This window comes from Myiozetetes cayanensis, unplaced genomic scaffold (assembly GCF_022539395.1).
Source record: "Myiozetetes cayanensis isolate MyiCay16 unplaced genomic scaffold, myiCay2020 scf6-25, whole genome shotgun sequence".
In the NCBI taxonomy this organism is placed as follows: Eukaryota; Metazoa; Chordata; class Aves; order Passeriformes; family Tyrannidae; genus Myiozetetes; species Myiozetetes cayanensis.
In genome coordinates this window covers 46,828,540-46,846,797 of record NW_026087853.1, presented here as the reverse complement: position 1 = coordinate 46,846,797, position 18,258 = coordinate 46,828,540, and the positions used below count along the sequence as shown (strand labels likewise).

The 18,258-nt window shown below is 45.8% G+C and overlaps 1 protein-coding gene across 1 annotated transcript in view; it reads right to left on the bottom strand.

The window, feature by feature from the left end:
* Positions 1-1,095: 1,095 nt before the first annotated feature.
* Positions 1,096-18,258, bottom strand: part of TSPAN32 (tetraspanin 32) — a 41,557-nt gene continuing 24,394 nt past the window's right edge. Inside the window, exons 7-11 of the mRNA XM_050336705.1 lie at positions 8,942-9,043; positions 7,376-7,468; positions 5,153-5,236; positions 2,840-2,931; positions 1,096-2,686 (exon numbers count right to left, since the gene is read on the bottom strand). Coding sequence (XP_050192662.1) covers positions 2,644-2,686; positions 2,840-2,931; positions 5,153-5,236; positions 7,376-7,468; positions 8,942-9,043 — 414 coding nt within the window. The 3' untranslated portion in view covers positions 1,096-2,643. The remainder of the gene's footprint in view (positions 2,687-2,839; positions 2,932-5,152; positions 5,237-7,375; positions 7,469-8,941; positions 9,044-18,258) is intronic.

Sequence of the window (18,258 nt, the reverse complement as noted above, 5' to 3'; positions counted from 1 at the left end):
AATCTCTCTCTTGCTCTTCTCAACACTGTGTAAATCTTGGCACTGCTTAAAAATAAGTTCCAGGGGTTTTGCTCTGGTTGCACAAGAGCTGTATTTCATCCCCAGCGAGCAGCAAACTAAGGACTAGTAAGTGTAAGAACATTCATTGTAGGACAGGGACATTTTGTGGGCAGAGGTGTAAAAATACTGTTTAACACTCACCCACCTCGCAGGTTCCATCCAGCCATCTCTGCGTGCTGCCACTTCTACAACTGTGAAAAAAAAAGTTAACGCTGCACATTTCTGTAGTGGGTCTCTAAAATTCAAGGAGCTGAACATACCTGCTTTTCTGCTGCTGAAAATTACAGCAGGATGCCATTGCAGGGTGGCAGGAGTCCCTGCTGCTACATACAACACTAGCTCTGGGAGAAGAGCCTGTCCAGCTGGGCATGGCTCTGTCACCTGCTCATTGAAGGTGCTCCTCCTTGCAGGGGAACTCCAGTGAAATGGGAATAAAGCTCATGAGAGAGCCAATGGCCATCATATATATGCTACTCCTGTCCTATCCCCTTACATTAAAAACTGATCTGGGAAGGTGGAGTACCTCAAGCTTTAGCAATACTGGTGGTGAAGCTTTAACAGAGATCTTTTCTATCAGATGAGGCTTGAGCAGGTAACCCACATCAATAACATTGACTCCACCAATTTGTTCATCTGCGATGTTTTTTGATATGGCAGAATATCAGCAGTTAAATGGCCAATGCAGTGCAGTGGGCAAGACCTGACTACGTAGTCTTTAAAAAAGTGAAATCATAGAGATTTCTTCCACATAAATACTCTGATCTTTATAGCTTAAACATATCCTTAAGCTTTTTTCCTCCCTCTGGTTGAATTACTCCCTGACAGGTACCTGCCTGGTGCCCCTTCATCTGGCCAAGGGTAGGATGAGGTGGATGAGCTGCTGCTTTTCCTCCAAAGGACCAACACCATCCTCTCCTCCAGCATACAGCTGGGACAGGCAAGCACCAGCTGCCTGGGGAATATCTCTTCCCAGCACCGAAAAAATTACTGAGTGCCCTCCACCATGCAAACCACCAAGCAATGCAGACAGCCTCATATGTGGCAGAAAGAGAGAAGGAATGACAGCTTTCCCAAGAAATTCATCTTTATTTAAGCAACCATGAGTCACATGAGCTGCCAGCTGGCCTGAGGAATAACAATAGCAGTGGCCTGGACAGTAGCAGTTCGAGCTCACAAGGGAGATTGTCTCTTTCCAGAGAAGATACATGATAGTACATATACAAGAGAATATTTTCTCACCACTAGAAAGTTAGTGTGCTGTCAAGTGCATATCACCCCTAAATCCCTGCCAGACTTAGGTGTGGTGGCGACTGTCAGGAGGTAGCTTGAGTACTACACTGGAGCAGTGTGAACTGGATCCTGCTTCCACTGAAGTCAATGGTGAAGCTCCACTCGTCCCAAGGGATTGGGCTGAGAAGCAATAGCCTGTCCTCACTCCTTCACAGTGCAATTTTTTCTAACACAAGGTATTTGCAGTCATGTTAAAATGCCAGCCAAGTGCTGTAGGATGTCCTGCTGTTCTTGCCTGTGTAGTAGCCCCTGCCTGGGCGGCAGCAGCATGAGGGGTTTCCATGTTTATCTCATACACAATTGCTACTTATCGTTTTTCACAGCTAAAAGCCACTACATAGAAGAGGAGTAAAAACTACTGTTGGATCAACAGACATTTCATGCAGCCATAGAACTTACAGCAGGTGCTACATCCATTGCAATGATGGGTTTCAGCTCAGAAGCAGCTCTGCCTCCTCATGCGGGCAAAGCACGACAGGGAGCCTTTTCTTTCAGGCAGACTGACAGCCTTTTTTAAGTTCTGTTTATTATTGATAAGAGTGGTGCAAAGGGGATGTGGAGTTGGACTTTGTAGCTTTTGACCTGGCTGGAGATCAGTCCTGTTCTCTTATAGATTTAAACTTCTGCGTGTATGTGTAATATCGAAGTCCTTTGGCACACAGCAGCGCGGTGGGTTAGGGAAGCCAAATAAAACAGAGCTGGGGCTGGAAGCTGAACAAGCCCCTGTGAAATCAGTGTGTCATCAAGCTCGAGGAGGTTGACTAAATCAAGAATTAAAAAATAATGTTATATTGCATTATTAAGGAAGAACAACACAGGAATGTGTCCTTGTGCTGGTCAATTGTTTCAAAGCTCATGCACTACTTTCTGATTTTCTTTCTGATCTCTGGCAACGTCTGAAAATAGGGGAAAAACAACTGACCATCACTGGATGCCTACATACTCCAGCGTGATCAGAAATGTGTCCAAAGTCAATCCTTGTGAGTGACCAGGCTGGAAGAGCAAATTTCCCATCAGTGATGACACACTTTGTGTCCATTTGTTTACCGATTGCACAAGATTGATCCTGGGCTGCGATCCAAAACCATCTTCCTAGAAACATTGCATCTTTGGGGGTCACAGGAAATTGCTCAGATGACCGTCATTTTTGCTGGTCTTCTCTCTCCATTTTTGTTCTAGGGGATCTTCATTTCCTACTTGTGGAGCTACAGCCCCTACATCTCCCGGCAAGGGAATCTGCATCTCCGAGCCCAGGTGCCTTGTCTGTTTGAGGCAAAGATGTGGGACTTCTACTCAGAGCATCATCCCCTCTGGCCAGCTTGGAAATGCAGGACAGCTAGTAGTGCAAGAAAGGGAAACATGTGACACATGTCCCACCACCCAACCCCTGCAACACCTTCCTCAGGGGATTTTGTGGGTGAATTCAAATATTTTCCTGTGCCAAGAGCTGGATCTACCTGGTAGGGATGCCCAGGCATCAGGTTTCTACCTCTCTCGCAGGATATATTTGCCTTTCCGGTCCAGATTGCTGCTGAAGTGGATGGAGAACCAGAGGAATGAAGTTAGGATCATCCCATAAACCTAAAATGAAATAAAGAGACAGGCATACAACTAAGTGTATAACTGATTATGATCCTCCATCTGGGCAAATAAGCAATCATAGATGTTGCATTTGGCCATTTGGCACTTCTGAATTATGTATCAGGGTGTCACATTTTTCTTTAGAGAGCTATTTTTCAGTGAAGTGGTGAACACCAATTCTGACATGGGAGAAGAAAAAAAAAAAAAAAGGCAGCATGTAGTTAAAACATCTGATTCGAATTAGCACAGCGTAGCTCAAACCCAGCCCTCATACCAAGAAATAAGATGAAACCAGGAAATTCAGATTTCAAATTCCTGCCATACAACATTCCTCTGTGCAAACAAATGTATCTCTCTCATAATAATAGCCTTTTGTAAAGATACCATGAGGGGAAAAAAACCCCACACACATGTTGTTTGGAGTAAAAAAACCAACAAAACAAACAAACAAACACCTAAACCAACTACAAACCCCACCTCACACACCTGTATAGTTACGAATACAGAGGACAGTGTGCTTCCTCTCTATTGTGATATTCTGCCCGATATATCACACACCAGGATTTACACAGGCAACATATCAAAGGTAAGGCTTCTGTGGGAAGGATAATGAGGGCTTTAACAACATACTCTTTCCTAAAGTATGCCCTAATGTGCAAGTGCCTTTGCTTGCAGCTTGATCTGGGAACATGTGTGCACTGTTGGATGAGGGACAGTGACATCAGAGCAGCTATAGCCCTCTTCACGTGCTTCCTTTGCATCCTGCCATCACAATAGTTAACCGTGCAGTGAAGTTTCCTCTAGCACAAGCTTCAAAGACAGCCGCCTTATCTGGTTATGGCATCAAGCTGTGAAAAAAGGATACATATAACAAAAATGCTCCTGCTTTTATCTGAATATAGCTGCAGTGAAATTTTCCCTATAGCTGAGAAAAATTGGAAAGTGACACCAAATATTCACATGTGACTTTACATTTATAGCTCCAAAGCAATGCCTGATGGTTTGCTTAAGTTACTGCTAGCAGTATAAAATTAAAAAGTGTTTGTTCCTCTGGGGTTTTTTTAGGTGGACAGGAATCTTCTAACCCATAATTGCGCCAAGGTGGACACAAGGAATAAAACGATCTTCAAATACACTTTCAGTCAGGAAAGGTCATCCCATCTGGGGATTAGCATGCAGATATCACAGCAGACCAAACTGCCCTTCATGGTGAAGAAATGAGTCTCCAGCCACATTCTCTTTTCTGGTGTGCAACACCACACACACAGAGTGCTTGCGTAATTACAGTGGTACACAGTGATACACCTCTGCCAAGCAGTGGGTGGACATAAAAGCAGGCTGTCTTTAATTAGTGATCCTCTCCAGCTCCAGAGAGACTGCTCCCATGCAGCCAGTGAGCTCCCCCATCGCTGAAAGACATGCCCCTCTTGCAGCATTTCATTTTTCCTTTTGTCCTCCTTCAAATAACATGCAGAAATTCAGTGCACATCCTTTATAAACAAGCCATCCTGCAAAGATTATTTAACCCCTCCTATGCAAGATTCTCCTTCAAAGACAGAACCTGGGAGCCCAGACAACATGCTCTGCTCCTTTCCTTTGCATCCTGCTCCTTACAAGCCCATGATTCATCTCACTGCCTGAGATGAACCCTAGTGGGTTTGTTAGCAGTCATTATTAAAAGAGACCTTCCCTTTCTGCCCAGCTCTCCAGCTCCACTGCTGGTGCTCAGTAGCTTTCAGGACCTTCCAGCACTAGCTGCACCAAGCGACTTCCCAGGCTGAGCTAGTAAACAGCAAGTTTCCTAAAATATAGAGCTTTTACTGCATCTCCTTTTCTACCCCTGCTGCTGGCTTCCTACCTGATCCACAAGCCCCCAGCCAGGTGACATGGCCCCTCACTCATGTGAGAAGATACACAGGCAAGCCTGAGTGGATGAAATGCAACTGCTGCTGCATCCTGCTCCCCAGTCTCAGCTGCCATGCCTCATTTGGGCAGAAAAACTGTGCGATGAGCCTATTCCTGCAGGAAAACCACTCCACTGATTAGCCTGGCCAAGAGATGTCCTCGCCCTTTCCATAGTGGAGTCCACAACTGCTTGTTTCTCTGCTGCTGGTCTCCAGAATCACCCAAAATCTTTGATTTTTGGGGGTAAATTAGGATAGCTTGCTCCACTGGGGCCTGCCTTTCAGGGGCCAAAATGCAAAAGGACAGACAGTGTTACCGTGAAGCCAATGGCGATGCCCAGGAGTGAGAAGACCAAGTCCATGTGCTTCTTCAGAAAGTCCTGGATCTCTCGTAGGCAGTCCTGGGAAGAGAGAGACACACCTTGCAGCACACCAGCAGCTTAGTAGGTAGTTTCGGACCTCCAACACCACTTGCCACAACCCCAGAGAGGGGGGCAAGAGAGAGGCACAGCATTGCACAGCTGGGTATCTCTCCCTTTTTCTACTGCTGCTATTGCAGCTTGGGAAGACAAACACCTGTGGTACATTTTCTATTACTACAACATGCCTATGATTTTCTTGATGTGATGCATTTTGGACTGTGGGGGATGTGTCTGTAAGTGTGGTCATGAAAAAGCTTTTTTCTTTTCACCCACTGGAAAATGAAAAGAGAGAAATGGAAAGATGGAAAAGCAGAGCACATTGTGATGCTAAATGCATTCCCCAAGGTTACTCACGAACAGCTCAATCTTGCAAGGTGCTGCAAGCATTAGTATACATTAGTCTTAAGCATGCCAGTGACCCCACAAAAATCCAAGAGGTGTTAGCCAAGAGACCCATTTCAGAAATGCAAGAGTCTGCCCTTGATGAAGCAATTTGCAGAGCGAGGTAAGAGTGCCCAAAGCCAGGAGTGAATGTAGCGCAGCCACTAAACTCTGGTTTCCTGTGTTACAAAGCACATTCTCCCACCCACTTCCCCAGCTCCCAGGCAAGGGAAACACAAACAACTAGGCAGGAGGAATGGAGTCACCCATACGGTGCCCAGCTTTGTTCTGCTCTCCCTTCCTGCTCTTTGAGCTGAGTTTGACCCCGTCTGGAGATGTGACGTTCCCGGAGGGAGTGCTTTGAAACACTGCCCTGCGGGCTGATACGTGCCCGCACATCACAGTGTCCCGTTAGAGCCTGACATCTTCATCTGACAACAATGTAATTGTATTGCTGTAGCAACATACTTTTAGTTTTCCTAGAGACAGCATATACTGATGCTGGTGGCATTAGATACTTCAGCTACTATTATTTGGCTACTCCATTGGAAGAAAAATAATTGTAAAATAGGTTCACTCAGAGAGTATGGAGTCGAGATTGCAGCTTCAGTGCAGAACAATCTCATACTGGTGGCTTCTCCTGCAGCCTCACTGAGATACTGCAAAAGAGGATGAATGTAGTGTACTTGATGAAGCTACTGCTGGGTATCATCATCCTGCTTCACGAGTTTCTCATTTGAATAACTATTTAATGCCCCGGGAAAAAGGAATAACATGAAATTCCACATTGGCTGTTAGTAGAACACATTTTAAGCCTCAGAAACTAGTGTCAATTTGGAAAAGCCAAAGAGTTTTTTTGCCCTCAGACACGCGCCCATGATACCTCACACTATCTGTGTGCACTGGAGATGAAGAGGAGGCTGGAGGGAAGTGACAAGCTGCAAACACAAGCATTTTTAAAGCTTTCTAGAACTGCAAAGGAAACTGTATCTGCGAGTGTATGACGCACCCCACCGAGGCTCCTCTTCCTAATTCACAGAATCATACAGTCATAGAATGGTTTGGGCTGGAAGGGACACTAAAGATCATCTAGTTCCAACCTTCCTGCCATGGTCAGGGACACCTTTCACTAGACCAGGTTTCTCAGAGCTTCATCTAGGCCTAGCCTTGAACACTTCCAGGGACGGGGCATCCACAACCTCTCTGAACAACTTTTTCCAGTGCCTCACCACCCTCACAGTAAACAAATTTTTTCCTAATATTTAATCTAAACCTACTCTCAGTTTGAAGCCATTCCCCCCTGTCCTATCACTACATGCTCTTCTAAAAAGTCTCTCTCAATCTTTCTTGTAGGCTCCCTTCAGGTACTGGAAGGCCACAGTTAGGTCACCCCTAAGCTGCCTCTTTCCCAGGGCTGAACAAACACAATTCTCTCAGCCTTTCCTTGTAGCAGAGGTGTTTCATCCCTCTAATCATCTTGGTGGTCTGCTCTGGACTCGACTCAAGAGGCTGATGTCCTTCCTGTGCTGGGGACCCCAGAGCTGGATGCAGCACTCCAGTGCTGCGTCGTGTTGTTATTGAAAGAGCAAAACCACAACAAAACAAACCCTAACCCATTTCAACCCCAAACCATGGAAAAGCCACAATTCTCATTAACACTTTAACTGCAGTGAGGTTTTGACAGATAGCAAGTAGAGGCACAACCCCCCTGTGGGGAGGGAGAAACTTTTACCTTACCTGTCCCGCATCGTGCACCTGGCCAGGTGGGCATGTCTTGTGCTCAACATTGGTTGTGTCCCCAAAAGGAGAGTGCTTCCCACAGCACAGGAACTGGAAGAGAGTGAGAAGTCTTGCCAATCAGCTGCCAGGGCTCTCCCCTCACCATCAGCTGCTGCAGCAGAAGGTGTCAGCAATGGGCCACCATTCCTCCCTGTTGCCCAAGGCAGGGCTACCCAGCTAGGGCAGCAAGGAACAAAGCACGTAGGTATGGAAACAACAGCTGCAGCTAAATTCAGAGGAAGTGGGTGGATTTGGCCCCAGTCTTGCTCATGCTCTTTCAGGACTGCTGCCTGGGACTGGGGCCAAGCCCTCCCTCCATGGTCACAACCAAAGCTCGCAGTGGCTGCTTTGGAAAACCCAGGGATACATAGACTCATGTTTCCAGTGATTGTTATGGGCTGGGGGGATCCCCAGCAACACCCACTGTGGAGCTGGTTTCCTATAGCCAAGGTGCACTGTCTATGGAGTAGAAGAACTGTTTCTTCATCAATTAAAGAGTCTAAAATGAACAACTGCCAAAGCCTGTTTCTCCCTGGTTCTCCTTGTCAAATGAGACTCTGGGTGTGCTGCTCCACAACCCTGAGGGCAAGCACCTCCATGCCTGGTCATGGCTCTGAGGGCCACCACCATTGCTGCAATGAGAAACATCTGCCCTCCTCTGCATTCTGAGAAGCATGGATAGAAGTAGCTTCGGAAAGTACTTGTTACGATGATTTAAGAAAACACAGAAAGACAAAGGGAGTTGTGTGGGAGGTGTCTGAAAACAGGCAAGCAGAGCTGACCTTCCCATCCAGACTTGCTGTGTACCATGAACTCACTACCCAAACAAGCCCTGCTGTGCAAGGGAGGCGGCATCTCCTGTACTCAGCAGGGACTCATGAGTTTCTCACCATGGGGGACATCCTCACTCATCGCCTTTGGCTTCAAGGGCAAGCATCCTCACTGTGCTCTGGGTAACCACCCTTGCACACCTACTGAGCTACAGAGAAAGCCCCTACGCCAACAACTTCCTGGGCGGTGGTTTTTGCGAGCTTGATAGCAGTTAACAGATCTGTAAAAGGCCATGTAGCCTCCAGTACTCCTCAGCCACAGGCTCAAGGGTAAATAGAGATAACCAACTCCAAATACTACTGCTAGACTATGTAGGATTCCTGCCCCTCCTCTCTACTTGACCAGGTGTACACCCACATTTTTTTACCACAGACAGGGAGCAGGGCATAGGGCAGGCTGAGACAGACAATACATGTATCAGCTGCAGTGTGAAAGTTTTGTAGATCTTGCACCACAGTGATGCTCTGATAGATGACCCTTTCCTCCTGTGGATAATCTGGTTGGTCAGAGCTGTGAAAGTAAGAATAGGAAGGGAGGAGCAGACTCCACAGCATGCTGGAGGACCTGGTTCCTCAGGGAAAATGGCATTGCAGCACCCACAAGGCAAAACACAGGTGTCAGCCCCAGCCTGCCAAAACTATTGTGAAGATATCCCAGGGCAAGGTTTTCTGCTGCAGCTGAAAGACAACTTACTGCTTTGTGGATGGCAGTCAACTCGTGCCTCCTGAAGCTGGAGGTGTTCCTCCTCACCTCCTCGTACACAAAATCATACACATCCATCATGCTGTCTTCCACCTGCAATGAAAGCAGAGATCTGAGCATGCAGAACACTGATCACAGTCGTCTCTGGAGGGAATTATGCTCTTCTTGCATTCCCCCAGAAGCTCTCCCAGGTACAGCAATACAAGCAGTGCAGCTATTAAATGAACCCCACAGCAGCGGGAGCTGGTGTATGACCCACCACGCACGAAGGGGCAGCTATGACATGGTGAGTCCCATGAGAGAGGCGGTGGCACTGCAGGTGTAAGACCTTCTGCCGTGCGTGGACCCTTCAGCATCATGCTGGGGCCTCACCAGCTGATCGATGGAGCTTTTAGCTAGTTTGGGATTTAGTGTCAGACAAGAACTCAGGTACCTGTGACCAGTGTTCCTCTGAGTCCCTCTAGCAGGCAGGGGTAATGCCATCTCCCTGTCCTGATGAGAGGGCTGTGAGGACAGGCACACACAACCAAGAGATGCTAAAATACAAAGTCGAGAGGACCTCAGAGGGCTGGTGTTATCCCAGTGACAGAGCAGTTTTTCCAAACAGAGCCAAAAAAATAACAGGAGTGATTCAGTGGTGAGTCAGACCCTAAATATTTACCAAACGTGTGAGAACTTGCAGCTTGACAGATCCCAGCCAACTCCCGCTCGAGTGTCAAAGGGAAAAAAATATGACAATTGCCTTCACTGCCTGCAGTCAAAACCTTATTTCTTCCTTTCCTTCTCCCTTACTTCTTCAGGAACACTGATCTGAGTGGGCCTGCATGCAGTGTTTGGCTTTCAGGAGGGAAAATCCGTGGGTGAGACAGGCATAGCTGGTGCCTGCACAGTGAAGGATGGGCACTCCAGGAACAGAGCCACCCCTCAGTGAGGCTTTGCACCTCAGTCTTCTGAGCCAAGGAAAAAATCCTCCGCAGAAAAATCCTCCGCAGAAAAGCTGTTCCACACAGGTATGGAGGGAGGATGTTCATTTTGTCCCCTCTGTGTTTCAGAGTGCATCAAGTGGAATGACTGCAGCAGTAAGACAAGATCTCTTGCAGGCTTCTGCATCAACCTTCCCCTGAGCAAACCTTAAAACCCAATACAAAGGAAAACATCCAAGCTTTACTAACTTCTTGAGGCCATGAAGCAGCTTTCCAGCAGCTGCAATTAGATTAATGGATTCAATAATAAGATCGTCCATTTCCACTGAAGAATTGGATTAAGAAAAATGAAGAAAGAATAATCTTTTGACCTCCTCTTGTGGAGGAAGGAAGAACAGAGCAGCTGGCTTCTTAACCCAAGAGATTACTACCTTTTGAATATCACAACCCCAGTCTAAGATTCAGGAATAAAAAGTGTTTTGTGCTGTGACAACATACATATGGGTTTTGGCAAAGTAACAGTGCTGCATGTACAATTTCTGCCTTTTAATATTTATCATTAGGCTCAGGATGCTAAGCTTTCCTCCAAAAGACCTAAATTTGGATGACTTTAAAAAAAAGTTAAAAAAGGGTTCAAGCAAACTAGCTGCTAGGTTCAAGCAAGAGTTCAAGGGTTAAAAGCTATCCAGAAGTTTAACTACTTCTAAAGGTCTCTTGAAGTCTGGGACAGAAAATGTTTGGACAGGTAGTTTTAAGTCCTCTGCCTTGGTTGGGCACATTCCCCAAAACCTTGTGAAAAATATCAAAAAAAGTTGTGTTCACTACAGTGAGTTTTGGGCTGGGTCTTGCTGCTGACTCTACAATTATATTCAACTTAAACCAAGGTAAGATGAGACTTTGACCAGTGATGTTTCAACTACAAAGACCATCACAGGCTCCCCTGCAGCAAAGTAGTCTCTGACCATGCCACCAGAACCAATTCACTGTGCAGGAAAGTCAGTGTTCATTTGTACTTTGTGCTGATAATAAACCTCACCAACCACGGCTGATGTCCTCCTCTGCAGCCTCTCTGGTGGTCATGCTGCACTGAGTAACCTGTGAGGAGGGCAGGATTTCTGCCCAGATGTTGACAGCTGCTGATGAGCTCCTGTCAGCTGCACAAAACCCTGAAAGGATCAGTTTGATCAGGAGAGGTACTGCCTGATACAGTGGTGCATGTTTGCACCCTCCTTATTATCTCAGGTACCATACAACGATGTCCAACATTGAGACTGAGAGTGTTTGAAGGATGAGAGTGGATAGGAAAGAATTTGGAGGAACAAGATGTCCATAACAAAACTATGACAGAAAAGTAATCCAGTTGTTGGAAACAATAATGGAAGAAACCGCAAGCAGTCACCATTTCACAGCCGGTTCAGCTACAGTGATGGTGATGATGATGGTAATCTCCAAGTACATAATGACTACTAAAGACTTCAATTGCACCATTTCTGAGCTTGCTTGTGAGCTGACTTCTCAGTTATCTATTATTTTTTTTATTTTCATTTTGTCAAGTAGCCTCCAAAACCTGAAAACACAAGGGACTAAATGAAAAATATGTAATAGCAATAACTTCCTCTAAGAATGTGTGTCTGGTCAAGCCTAAGAGTACAATTTGCTGATTAGTCATTCTCAGCATTTCTGTCTAGCAATTATATCTAGCATTTACATCCAGACATTATCTGAATTTGCTATTCAGATCCTAGTAAGGGAATATCAAACTATAAAACCATTTCTTAAAGAGCGAACTTCTTGTAGTTCCTCCACATCATCTTTTTGATTTTTGCTAGGATCATTTGCTTTTGGAGGGAAAAGCTGCTCTTTTCATACAATACAGTTGTTTGTTTTCTCATGTAAATATTCCAGAGGTAGGTATATAAAAGTACTAAATCTCAGTATTTATCATTGTCTGTTTCCTTCTCTGCAGAAGACAGTGTATGAGAGGTCTGGTTTAATAAGAGAAGACTTAAAAGTTCAAAACATTGCACTTTGCTGCCTGGAATGGGGTTATGTTTATACTCAGAGCTGCAGCCAAGCTCTGAAACACCGGTGATGCATGGCAGCATCTATCTAGCCCAAAATGTTGTGCTAACTCAAGCATGCCTGATGATGTAAAAAATAAAACCTGAAAGCGTGAGACAGTCACCAGGTGGTTTCATGACCTATCCTTATTTGCAACATTGATTCATCCAGCAGACGCAAGTTCATCCCTATATTTTCCTTTGATCCAGGACCTAACACAGTGAAGATCTAGACTGCAGCACTGCTTTCTATCCTCAATTGCCATCCTCAACAGATTCCATTGCACACTCCAATGATGGGCAACTTTGATTCCATTGCCTCAAGACAATTTTCTTTTTCTGTGTTGGAGAAAAAAGAATACTAAAAGTAATCAGGATGCTTTTTCTCATGGTTAAGGATACCTTTTGAGTGCTTACTCTGATATTGTTAATAACATGCTTTAAGACAAACACCCATGTCCTACCCCTTAAAGAGTACTTAGCATGTAATGGACCAATACAGCTGGAGAAGAGAAAGTCCATTTGGGCTTCATTTTGAAAGGTCTTACACTCCTCCTCCCACACATAACTATCATTATGGTCAAGTGTGTTTTCCTGTTCCTAGTGACACGTTGTGACCCACTGCTGGAGGAGTTCTGCTGGACAAGCTCTCCCTTGGAAGGAGACTGCACCTGCAATGCTCATCAGTAAGAAACACCAAGAGCTGAAGATAAAGCATCAGCTGGGCTTAAGAAAAATCTCCAGGTTAAGTGATATGGAGGTCACACCTCACAGTAATTCTTTTCCTGGAAGAAGCTGCGTGAAATGTTCCAGCTCTAAATTAGTTAAATAATTGCTGCCTCCCACTTCTATCCGCATTCCTTAATGAAATATTCATTTAGGGATGATATCGATGGGTTGCTGGATATAACAAATGGAAAATCACCACCGAGATTGATGCAGCTGATTCCAGCTGACTCAATAAGTAGCATTTTTCACTTAAAGAAAAAAGAAATTTTGACATTGTTTATCATCCTTTACATCCTTTATCCCCCAAGAAGCAGAATTTATGGTGCAGGAAGACATGTACTCTAAGCCATTAATGTTCTTACCCTTGGCTATTAAAAACTAAAGCAAATTTCAATCTTACCTCCTTTAAGAGGAAAACTGACATTTTTTACTTAGGTTATTTATCAAGGATAATTTGTACCTGTAACTGGATTTGGAACAGAAACAAAAGACAAGAAGGTCCACCTTCAGTTCCCAATCCCTTTGCAAGTCAAAGGTACCAATGAATCCCCATCCTGCTGCCAATGAATACCCCTGCCTAGGCAACCTGAGAGTATTGCTCAGATGGAAACTAATGCAGACTTGTGCCAAGAACAAAGATCTGAAACCCCGTGAACCATTTTTGCAACTGTTGTTGGCCAAAAATCCCTCTACAAAGCAGAAGATCAAGGAGAATATAGTGAAAGGAGATGTAAGGATTGTCTCAAAGACAAGCCCACCTTCCTCCCTTCTGATAAACAGGAACAGTCTTGACATGGCCAAGAAGGAAGACAGCTCAAGGACAATAATACCGAAAGGAGCTGTCAGAATTATCTCAGAGACAAGGCCACTTTCCTCCTTTCTGATAAACAGGAATGCTCATGATGCGGCAGAGGAGGAAGACAAGCATGGGAACCAGGACGAGGATCCTCTGCTCCTGTGGGTCCTTGTGCCTTTGAGTAACCAAACCAATCAATGCAGTGCAGCCTCAGAAGAATCTGCAATCTCAGCACTTCACGTTCTTTCAGTGCCTCCAAGAATGATGTACTCACTGGCATCACTCAGAAGTGTCCCTGCAGTGGTGGCTACCGCAGACTGCCCCACTTAACTATGAACTGCAAGTTAGTCAGTTAAGATGTGAAACTGGAATAAAGTGGTTAACTCACTCAAAATCCTTCCTTGTTCCAGTAAGAAAAACACTTCTGCATCTTGTTGTCTCTGCCTTTCCTTTCCTCCCTGGTGTGCAGAAGTGCACGTGTTCACAGCATGTCAGAAATAGGGAGGAGGCAGAGGCAACAGCTTGGGTTTGGGCAAAGCAATGCTGCAACTTCAGTGAAACAGGAGAGAGAAAGCCAGGCTGGGTTCTTTAGCCAGGTTGCAGAGCAACTCCCACCACATGGATCGAGCACATGGTAGGACGAGCTCCCCTGACCATGCTCAACCAAGCCCTTGTTGCCTGTCTACACACAGTCATTACAGCTTGCTGCAATTTTTTATTTCCTTTATTGCATATTAGCTCTCCTCCTCTCCAGCCTTCCTCCAGCCAGTCATTCCCAGATGCAGAAATCCAGCCAGCACTGCAAATCAGAGCAGCCTTTGAGGCCCTCCATGGAAAATGGCAGAAGGTAAGAAGGTACTGCTCCCCCTCTGACTGACAGTGGTCAGTGAGGCTTTTAGCCAAATGGTTCCCACCTGTTTTGTTTTGTTTTGTTTTTTTCCCAAATCTGTATATAGATTCAGGTTTTATATCTATTTATACACATATGGGGTGGGGCGGAGAAGACATATGCACTCTCACTCACTTTCTGGTATTGCCAGAGGATCAGACAAACCCTGACCATCCTTTGGACAATCACTGAGGAAATACAGAGAAGAAGAGAGACCAAAAACCACTGTGGAACAAACAACTCAGGAAAAGCAGAGCCTTACAAAGCTATTTCTCTCCAGACCCAGTGCTTCGATCAAGTCCTTGCACAAAACACTTAAAACATGTGAAAGTGCTGAGCTCTTCCCCACCTCCTCCTCATTGTCTCTCTCCACATCCCAAAAAGAACAGCAAGAATCTAACTGTATGGGTGCTATACATCCCTTTTGGCCAGTGGGCAGGGGGACATCAGAGCCTCATGCTCAACTAAGCCATAAACTGCCGAGGCCACCTCTGTGCTACTCTGGATGCAACCAGGAGCATTGCCTTGTGTCTGTGGCAGAGCACCAGATGCTTTATAAGGAAGCACAGAAAACCTGGATGGGAACTTAATCAACATCAACACAGTTTTTTTCCCTAAATCCTCCAGATCTGGGGCTGCACTCCTTGTGCATGCCACCAGCCTCAGTGTATCAAAGTCTCCTTGGTTTTTTTAATTAGGTTTTTAGGTTGTATCAGCAACAGAGCCAGCCCCAGGGCAACCTCTGAGCTGGTGGTGGCTGTCCTGCTGCAGTGAGCATCCCACAGGTGCATGAAGGTGGGATGGCAACCATTCAAGCAGCCTCAGGTACCGTGGCTGGCGCTGCTGTAGGCGGGAGCTCCAGCTAATGCTCTGCCATGGAGAGCGGCAGAAATGGGGCCGTGTGGGTTCAGCGTCAGGGCAGCAATAAATTATAGAACCCGTGAGTGTAAATGCCTGTGTGGAGGCTCAGACAAAGGAGACCAGTGTCTCGCTGTGGGGAGTGGGCTGTTACTGTGTGATGAGAACATAAACACTGGGAAAGAGTCACAATATTTAAAAACGTTAAGGAAGAGGGAGGGGTTTCCCTCCTCTTTTGTTTTTCCCATGGAGTTCAGAGAGTGGGAAAGCTTGGTCCTTACCTTAAAGTGATTGTGCCTGGTAGATAAACAGCAAGAGCAAGGAGCACATCAGATTATTCACAATGTTCTCACAGCTAAACCACTAACTTTTTAAGTGTTCTCGAAAGACCCCTGTGAGCAGCTACAATCCTGATCCAGCCCCACTGAATCAAAAACCAAAAGGAAATTATCTGTATGCTTCAGGTCTGGTTTCACAAAGCACATTAACACAACTTCAGCTTGTGTTTAAGTCCCATTAAAATCTCTAGGACTTCAGACTGCATTTAATTATTGTCCACAAATGAGACAGACCAGACCCTGCAAGACTTCACCCCAACATACACCAGAGGCAGCGATGATAGGCACAAACACACCCTGGAAAAGCCACAGACTTGGTTTGCCACTGGAAGGACCTCTACAGCCCCACTTAAGAAATTAACTGGGAAGTGCTCGGTCATTCCTTGCATAACTGCAGAAACAAGAAATACATGTGTTGATTTTACGCATGCAAAGAGAGTATTTGCCTCTTGGAGACCCGGACAGTGCTTTTTGCAAAAGTACTGATTGGGACAGAGATAAGAAAACCAGCGCTGGTCCCACATGCAGGGAAAGGATGAGGGAAGCTGCTCTGTTTAAGAGCAAGCCCCTGGTGTGGCAGTGTTTGTTATTTAAAAGCTGCAACTGTTAATTCCAGCTGTTCATCCTGGGCCTAGAAAATCACCATCCCAAAAGGTACCACCTTGCTTGCTAACAAAGCATAAAAATCTCTGTTTAAACTTCTCAGATCCAGGAGGGGAGAGCAAACAGGTTCCTTTGGATGAAGCAGAGCAACACTGCAGGACAATAAAGGTGTACATGGATGGCTTATGTTCCCTGCCCATAAAAACCTAAATCCTCGCATTTATTCTTTGAGTTCAAGTAGTGCAACACAAAGGGGCTAATGCCTTCCCACTCACATGGAGCCAAAAGCCACAGGTTAAACCTTCTTTTGAAATCACCCAGAAACATGAGAAACCACTTGATAACTAAGAGATCACCATACCATTGCAGTCAGTGCAAATCCAAGCAATCTCTTCATCCAAAGGACATGGGGAATCAGGCCCTTATGCCTGAAATATGGGCAACTATTTGCACCAGTTTAAAAATTTCCCGAGTTAAATCATAATTTAATGCATTTTACGCTTTTATTTGTGAACAATCTCTGTAATTAAAATGCTCATTCTTGTTGCAAAACTTTTTTCATGTTACAGTGGCTTAACTGTCACCCACCCACCCTTCCATCCTAACTGGCTTACAGGGCTGGTGCCACAAGGCTGATGGAAGGACCAGCTCAGCTGCTGCAGGGAATGGGAACAGCAGAAGATGACATGGTATAAAAACTCCTCTGGCCTCTTTCACAGCAGGGCCCAGAGCAAAACCCCAAACCTCAGGTTCAACAAGGCAAAGTGCTGGGTCCTGCACTTTGGTAAAGTGAGGTCAACAACCTCGTGGAGTGCTGTAGGCTTGGGGAATAGTGGTTGGAAAGGGCCCCATGGGAAAAAAAGGCCTGGGGGTGCTGGTGGAGAGCTCAACATGAGCAAGCAGTGTGCCCATGTGGACAAGAAGGCCAACGTCATCCTGCCCTGTATCAAAAATAGTGTGGCCACTGGAACAAGGGAAGTGATTGTCTCTTCACACGGTATTGGTGAGGCCACACCTTGAGTTCTGTATCTGGTTCTGGGCCCCTCACTACAAGAAAGACATTGAGGTGCTGGAGAGAATCCAGAGAAGGGCAATGAAGCTGGTGAAGGTTCTGGAGAGTAAGTCCAGTGAGGAGCAGCTGAGGGAGCTGGGGTTGTTTAGACTGCAGAAAAGGAGGCTCAGAGGTGACCCTAACACTCTCTACAACTACCTGGAAGGAGGTTGTAGCCAGGTGGGGATCATCAGTCTCTTCTCTCAGGCAACTAGTGACAGGACAAGAGGACATAGTCTCAAGCTGTTCCAGGGAAGGTTCAGGCTGCACATGAGGAAGAATTTCTTCATTGAAAGGGTGGTCAGGCATTGGAACAGGCTGCCCAGGAAGGTGGTGGAGTCACTGCCCCTGGAGGTGTTCAAGAAATGACTGGATGAGGCACTTAGAGCCTCTTGTTGATTGGTCAAAGGTTGGATTCAATGATCTTGGAGGTCTTTTCCAACCTTACTGATTCTGTGATTCTATTTTTGTGTTGGTCAGTAAGGGTACCAAGTCTTCTTTATGGCAGCTGCAAGTACATCTTTGCTCCAGGCTCAGACAAGTTTGTAAAGCTGCAGTTAATGGGTGAGGAGAGAAGTGAAGTTGTGGAGGAGGAAGCAGCAGCCTTCCACCAGCTGTGCCAGATGTGGCATGTCCCTCCTATGTCCCTCTCTGCATCCCAGGTCCTAGCTGCTTTCAGCCACACTGTGAATGACTGAGAGACCTCACTTAGACAGTGGTTTGTGGGAAAGGAACTGCCTTAAAATAGCTGTGGAAAACAAGACTCAGCTCTTCAGCTTCAGGAACCAGGACTTCCTAATGTGGCTAAAAACCATCTGAAAACCTCTTAATTTCTGTGGTTACCACAGCTGTTCCATCAAAGACACTTGCATAGAGGTCGTTCTCTCTGCCCTCCCATGTGCAGTGGTCTCTCCTTTGCTTTGATTGCACCACCACTGTCCTTCCTCAGGCGAGTTTGCAACACTTTCCTACCTAGACCACATCTCTCACTGAGAAGAGGAGTAATTGCAATGCAACCTTTTTGGATAAAGCATGGTAAATCTCAGGTTCATGACTGCTAC